The sequence below is a fragment of the Salvelinus namaycush genome, chromosome 12 (assembly GCF_016432855.1).
Source record: "Salvelinus namaycush isolate Seneca chromosome 12, SaNama_1.0, whole genome shotgun sequence".
In the NCBI taxonomy this organism is placed as follows: Eukaryota; Metazoa; Chordata; class Actinopteri; order Salmoniformes; family Salmonidae; genus Salvelinus; species Salvelinus namaycush.
Window position 1 is genome coordinate 33821082 of NC_052318.1, and position 7862 is coordinate 33828943.

The window sequence follows — 7862 nt, forward strand, 5'->3', positions numbered from 1 at the left end:
TGTAGAAGACAATACTGATGGCTTTGATCTCATTTTTCAAATTATTTTTTTTCCCCTTTGCCTGGAGTTTCTATCAATGATATTTTAACTTTGTGTGAATCTTTACAGGCAGGTATTGAAGGTTACCAGGTCAAAACATGTACATTATAAACAGAATGTTACAAGCTTGCCTTACTTTGTCTAAGTTGCCTTCAATGTGAGAAACTGCTGGATTGATACTTTGTGGTATTGTGTATATAACAATGTTAGTGATTGGAATACATAATACTGTAAAACTGTATATTTTTTGTTAGAAATGTACTAGTTGATAGCGCACAGATTTGTCTTAACATGTAAATGGTTGAATTGGCGTTAACACCACTTTGGGGATTCCCTGTATTGCCTGTAGAACCCCAAATGTTGTTTTCAGGGTTTGGTCTAAATCTGGGACTGATCATCTCACCCTTTGGACATTGCTTTTTGAATGTGTGACAGGTACAAATGGCATAGGGTCTATATGCTTTTTGTTTTTGGAACAGCTATATTCAGTTATTATGTTGATGTACTGTACAGTATGTATGTTTGCATTTTCCTATTTCCAAATAATAGAGATAATTCTGTGAATTCTGAATCTACATGTTAACATCATGCACTGGATATTTACATTTGTTCTTAATTAATAGTTGTGGACAAGTAAAATATTGTTCACACAATGTATTGAGTACGTGTCCTTTCTCAATCCACATCTTCACCTTCTCTCCACATATTTATCTTTAAAAATCTGTATTCCTGAAGCATGTTGCTGTTGTTAATGATGAAGATAGTGTTGGGCTACATGTAATAACCAGTAATGGCGGCAGGGGGCGCTACCCCAACTCCAAACACCACTCCCTTGTTTATTATGGATTGGGAACTCTGGGAAAAGATGGCAGCTTCCTGTCTGTACTTGGGATTTACTTTTCACCAGGGACGGAATCAAAACAGTTGCATGTAGATATCTGCCCAATCGCCTCAAATTCCTATATTTTAAAACTTTACTAAGATTTACCATGGAGAAGAGCGGAAGCATCGATAGTCTGGGTTCGAAGCATTCCTCGTCAAGGCAGGCCAGTGTTGATTCATTGTCCAGGTGGGGCTCGTTCAACTAGCTCCCTGTGTAGTCGATTGACAGGAGCTTTTATAGTTGTCTAACTACTTGCTATCTAAATGTGGCGAAAAATTGGCGATAATGAAGATATTGAATTATACTAGTGTAATTCAATGAAAGATGTTGAAGTATCAGCTAAACCTTACTGGGAGATTCAGGTTACAAAAGTCGCTATAGCAGGCATCCGAGAAGGTAAACAGTTTGCCCAAGAAAGCAAGCCTTAGTTTATACTACTAACGTCATCTAGTTAGCTAGACATAATGTCAGATTCCACAGCCATCTAGTCTGGGTACAAATAGCCCAGGGGACTGAAAATCAGAGAGGGTCTGTAACATACAGAGTGGATCTATTCTCCAGTCCCCTGGGCTAGGTGCCAGCCATTTAGTTTCTGCTTTAGCGAACACGGCTGTCAAATTAACAAGCAATTTTGGTATGGTATTATTTCTCACTGCTCATTATCCTATAGTACACGTATTCTGCAATTCTGTTGACAGTACGTCCACGTCTCGTTCTGACCGGTCCACTCACGCTGCCAAGACCCCCTATGCGATGTCTTCTGACAATGTGTCCACCTCAACAGAGTTCTCCCCAGAACTACGGGTTGGTACATGGATTTTTACCTACAACTTTACATAGATTCAGTTCTACTAATGTAGCAATAGCATCTTAAGCATGTCTGCGGTTAACCCTCTCGCTTTTCTCCTAATGATTTCAGGGCAGACCTAAAGCAGCTGCCAAGGTATAGTCTTCCATCCCTCTTCCCTCAAAGATTTGCGTTGGTTTTTAAGTAAAAATAATCAACTTGATTTGTGCTGTTGGTTACTCTGTATGTTTTACCTATACATTGGATATTGTTTTATATACAGGTGCTCAGGGATTCAAACAAAGAAGAACCACAGTTACTACCAAAGGAAAGTGTGCAAGACATGGGTAGGTCATCTCCCCCACCCCCCAGCTATGGGTTATTTTGGGTTTAATGGAATGACCTGCTTAAACTTTTATTTGTATTTTCTAACAGCCAAAGACGTCACCTACATCTGTCCTTACATCGGTGCACTGAGGGGGACATTGACTGTCACTAACTACAGACTGTTCTTCAGATGCATGGACAGGGTATGCTTTTCAGCTTTCGATTTGTCTCCATTCCAATCTTCAGGATGTCAAATCAGTGTTCTTATTATTTCCTTTGTCTCCTAGGAACCAGCGTTTGTGCTGGACTTGCCCCTGGGGGTAGTGAGCCGCGTGGAGAAGATAGGAGGTGCATCTAGCCGTGGTGAGGTCTCCTACGGGCTGGTCTGCAAGGTGAGCAGTGACCACCCAAAAAATGTCTGGAACATCCCTTACCTGATGTTTATACTAATATATAATGTCTTTGTTGCTCTCAAAGAGAACAGGCATTTTTCTTATGCTTCAGCCTCTAATCACTGCATTCTAGTGCTTCTTCTTTCTCTGAGTGTAAATGACAATGGTTACAGTGACCTGTCACTCTGTCTTCTCAGGATATCCGTAATCTGCGGTTTGCACACAAGCAGATGGAGGACTCACTCAGGAAGTCAATTTTCGAGATCCTGATGAAATTTGCCTTTCCTGTTTCCAATGGTTTGGTGAGTGAGTCACTAGGTCTGTTGCCCATGTTCTGCTACTGTGTACTATAAAGGCCCAGGGCCAACTGACCGACTATTTTTTTCCCTCTGTCATCCACAGCCAACCTTTGCCTTTGATTATGGGCAGGTCTATCCTGAAAATGGCTGGAAAGTGTATGATGCTCAAGCGGAATACAAAAGACAGGTATTTGGAAGATTTAAAAAATCTGGGCTTTAGGTATAAGTTATTTTAAAATGTTTTTATACTCGTATGTGTGTGTAGGGATTACCCAACGAGAGCTGGAGGATAACTAAAGTGAATGATCACTACGAAGTGTGTGACACTTACCCATCAAACCTGGTGGTGCCTGTCAACATACCAGATGAGGAGTTGAAGAGAGTGGCTGCCTTCAGAGCCAAGGGCAGGATACCTGTGAGTTAGCATTTACACTTCACACTGTCCCCACTCTTTAACTGTCTGCGGTACCTCTGTAGTAGTACGCTGATGCAGTGCCTGCGGTCTTGTGTTACTGTCCGTGCCAATGCCTCTGCTGTGGCTCTGCAGGTGCTGTCGTGGATCCACCCAGAGAGCCAGGCCACAGTGACCCGCTGTAGTCAGCCCATGGTCGGGGTCAACGGCAAGCGTAGCAAAGACGATGAGAAGTACCTCCAGGCCATCATGGATGCCAATGCTCAGTCCCACAAGCTCTTCATCTTCGATGCCAGGCCTAGCGTCAATGCTGCCGCCAACAAGGTATGTAGTTAGTAATAATAATCATGTTTTATTTTGAGTCAAAGTGCATTTCCCACACACAATGCCTATACAGTTCAATGCTCAACCCATAGTGTTATTTTCTTTGGATTTGATTTTGATCTCCTCTCACAGATAATTACATTCTGTAAGTATGAAAACTATTCAGTGTTATTCAAAGAGTATATTCAATTCCAAGAGATGACTGCATTCCCTGCGTTCTCCTCAGATGAAAGGGGGTGGCTATGAGAGTGAGGATGCCTATCAGAATGCAGAGCTGGTGTTCTTGGACATCCACAACATCCATGTGATGAGAGAGTCACTGCGCAAGCTGAAGGAGGTGGTCTATCCCAACATCGAGGAGTCCCATTGGCTCTCCAACCTCGAGTCCACTCATTGGCTGGAGCACATCAAGGTGAGGACAGAAGGGAGAGAAAAAAATCAAGGTTGTGATTATTTGTTGAACCTGTCTCTCTGTTCCCTGTGTAGCTGATCCTGGCTGGGGCGCTGCGTATTGCAGACAAGGTAGAGTCTGGGAAGACTTCAGTGGTAGTTCACTGCAGTGATGGATGGGACCGTACTGCCCAGCTCACCTCCCTGGCTATGCTGATGCTGGACGGACACTACCGCACCATCCGCGGCTTCCAGGTGCTGCTGGAGAAAGAGTGGCTGAGCTTTGGCCACCGCTTCCAGCTAGTAAATAAGCCTTTACTCCCTCTCACTGTGTAGTGTTCCTTATACCAAGCTAAAACACTCATTTACGTTTTGGAAATGCTCGGGACATTCTAATGTGGTAAGAGAAGTTAAAATGGTTTGAAACTTCCTAATTTCCTGACTCACATGGGTCAACCATCGCCATGGCACAGCTTTACCCTTCTTGTGTTTTGTTCAGCCGTTACGGTCACTTGACTTTCTGTTCTTCTCCCTCCTTCCCCACTCTCCTTCCAGAGGATCGGTCATGGGGATAAGAACCACACAGACGCAGACCGCTCGCCTGTCTTCCTGCAGTTCATTGACTGTGTGTGGCAGATTACCCGACAGGTGAGGGACATCACTGGTAGGGGGTGTTGATGGGTAGTCATGTGACCTGACCAGAAAAAAATCCAGGCTTAATAATAAGGTACACACATTACACGGGATGTTTTACTGATGTACATAATCCCTCCGGATTCTCCTGATCGTATATGGATTATAATTTAACTGTTCCTGTCTAGTTTCCTGCAGCCTTTGAGTTCAACGAGTACTTCCTGGTCACCATCCTGGACCACATGTACAGCTGCCTGTTTGGGACATTCATGTGTAACAGTGAACAGCAAAGGGTGAAGGAGGTGAGAGTGCAGACTATGTTAGGTTTAAACACCACTTGGATGGAGTGCAATTCAGAAAAACATTGAGTTTAGTTTCAGGTTATTTGACTGTCTCTCATGGATGACATTTCATACACAGTTGTCATAACAGTGCTAATAGGAATATGTTTTATTTGCTAACATTAAAACCAACATCTCATACATCTAATTGTTCTGCAGGAGCTGCCTAAGAAGACAGTTTCTCTGTGGGCATACATCAACAGCCAGCTAGAAGAGTTCACCAACCCTCTTTATGTCAACTATTCCAACCATGTGCTGTTCCCAGTGGTCAGCATGCGCCACCTGGAGCTCTGGGTGGGCTACTACATCCGCTGGAACCCTCGCATGAGGCCACAGGTCTGGGCAAACTACCTCACTTTCATAGTAGTAGTAATGATGTTGATAGTAGTAATATTTATGCTATCTTGTATAATTGTCCCCCTGAATGAAATTGAGAAGGGAACTATGGATCTCTCTCTGCCTGTTAGTATGTTAGTCACACGCGATATCTCCTACAGCACTAGCCCAATTTTGACCAAAGTTGGGTGAATGTTGCGTCTTGCCATAAAGATCCGGCATTTACAAAATTACACTGACTGGTCCAAGGCGGGTTCTGTTAGTCACACACGGTATCTCAATTGGCCGGGGGGGGGGGCTGCATAATTTGTGGGGGACGACATGTTTACTGTTGCCTTGTTAGTATGAGTATAAATGGCAGTTTATATGCTTGTTTATAGCATAGTTATGTTCTAGTGTTGACCACTACTGTTTGTGTACCTTCTTCCCAGGAGCCTGTTCACCAGCGCTACAAGGAGCTGCTGGCCAAGCGGGCGGAGCTTCAGAAGAGGGTGGAGGAGCTGCAGCGAGACGTGACCAATCGCTCTGCCTCCTCCACTGAGAGGGCGGGCTCGCCCACCCGCTCCATCACTCCCGTTCAGACCTTTGTTTGACAAACATTGTTTGACAGGGGGCTTATAGAGTAAGGCTGAGGACTGATGCCCCACAACGATAAGGTGCCATGCCCATAACTAATAGACTGCACTGCAGGGGACTTGCTATGTCACACATTCCTGCTTAACATGACATGCTCCTGTAGGAAGCAACGCAACCACCAAGTGTCTGTAGAAACCATGTATTGGCCTTTGACTGTTCCATATCACTGCCCAACAGCTGAGGTCGTACAGGGTCAGACCCATAGAAATAGAATAAGAATATGAATTTATATGCCTATGGTCAGAACCCTATATTGTCTATGCACCAAAAAGAAGTGCTGCCTCTGTTTCAGACCACCCATAGACAATAACAGAGGCCTCTAGTGGCCAAAAGGCTGTTTTAGCATGGGTAGCATCATTAAGGGCTTCCACCATGCTTCTGCCATTTTAAAGTAATCAACGTTTTCAATAGGGTGGGGATTCCTATGGGTTGTAGCCTCAATGGCACTGCCTATCCTGTCACACATGCTATAATGGCACATATATAAAGATGAGTCCGCTATTTATCTCTGAGACCACCTCACTATAGCCATACTATACTTTGCTGACCTCTGCTACCAGGGTCACGAGTACTGTAACATATAATGATCATCAAATAATCCCTCACAAGTATGCTATTGCATATCGGCTTAACTACATCCAGTATTAATGCATTAGTTTATTCTAAAGTAATAAGTAAACTAAATTATTAATAGGATAAAACAAGTAGCTAACATACTCAATGAATTTCTCCGTCGTGAAAGCGAGGTGGAGAATTGTAAAAGAAAGAAAAAAAGACATGCTATTTAAGCAATTTTCTGTTTATTTCTACTTGACATAGGTTTTGAGGTCATTAATGTCTGCAAATGGTTTTGAAGCTGAGAAAATAGTTACTGAATGGACACATTTTGACCAAATAGGTATGAATGAATGTGGGTGTATAGTTATGTATGACATTCCATCTGATCAGTATGTTGATGTTTTCTAAGCTGTTGAGTTATTTTTACTAGCAAATTAACTACATATTATTTCCATTCCCTTAGCCTAGATTGTGTGTACAGTTTATACCATACACTTTTAGGTTAATACTGAGCTCTGAGTCTCAGTTATAATTAGGTGATAACTTGAGGGCTTTGGTGATGACGTGTACGTCACGTTGCAGACTGTTTACCGAAAACAGATCAGTAAAATTGACAATGTGCATGACATGGTTTAGTTGAAAGGTCATACCCACAGGTTGTTAATAAATGCTGCATATGTATAGAATAACAAATTCTACAGAAACTAGAAACTGAATGCCACAGATGGCACTAACCATTTCTCCATGGAAGATGTTAAGACTCGCCAACAACATGCCTCTCACAGGCACAGTGATGTAGAGCTTTGCACTGTTGTTTAAAATAAATAGTCACAACAGGGTTTTGTCTTTGAAAGGTGATCTGATTACTAACCAGAGGAAAAGTATTGAGGCTCATTCCCCACTAGTGCAATGATGAAGTGGCTTTTTTCATGGCCTCACAAGGGCACATCCTTAATCAATATAAATCAGTAACTGTTTAACTAATATTTATGTGTTAGTAGAATAATTAATTTGGTAAGAATGTTATGGTCAATTTAATTGCAGGCCATTAACTTAGAGCAAGGTGACTACCATGGACTGTAACCCATGCCTGTCAACAATACACGTTTGACCATGATATTTTGATAATTTATTTGTTTTTGTTTAAATGTTAATTTGCAAAATAGGAAATAAACCTTTTTCTTGTATTATGATCACCAATATATTGTTAGTAGGTAGGTAGATACAACATGACGAAGTACTTTATATTGCCTGTGAACCACAGCAAATGGCCCAGCACGTCAGCAGTTCGTCCAGCCTGGATTTACTTTGCTCTTTGATCCGGGATCGACGCCGGTTGCTGTTGACTTCATTTAATGATAAATAAAAGATCACCACAAATTAAATGTGTGTTGTGAACACAATCTTCATGAGAATTCATAGTACCATTGCATTGCCTAATATTTTCAGAATGACTCTGACAATGTACAAAATGGTATGAATATATTGTTCTCTTTTATCCCCAG

The 7862-nt window shown here is 42.2% G+C and overlaps 1 protein-coding gene across 2 annotated transcripts; it reads left to right on the forward strand.

The window, feature by feature from the left end:
- Positions 1-905: 905 nt before the first annotated feature.
- Positions 906-7742, forward strand: LOC120057143 (myotubularin-related protein 2). 2 transcript variants are annotated; one of them, XM_039005596.1, is made up of 16 exons: positions 906-1108; positions 1621-1726; positions 1842-1865; positions 1993-2056; positions 2145-2239; positions 2324-2428; positions 2626-2730; positions 2831-2914; positions 2993-3142; positions 3275-3463; positions 3690-3875; positions 3950-4156; positions 4409-4501; positions 4675-4788; positions 4987-5163; positions 5595-7742. In XM_039005596.1, the coding sequence occupies exons 1-16, from the start codon at positions 1029-1031 to the stop codon at positions 5754-5756; spliced, it is 1941 nt and encodes a 646-aa protein (XP_038861524.1). In that variant the 5' UTR covers positions 906-1028; the 3' UTR covers positions 5757-7742. The 2 variants fall into 2 exon arrangements, with proteins under 2 accessions (XP_038861524.1, XP_038861525.1); XM_039005597.1 differs by having other exon boundaries at positions 3950-4108.
- Positions 7743-7862: the final 120 nt, after the last annotated feature.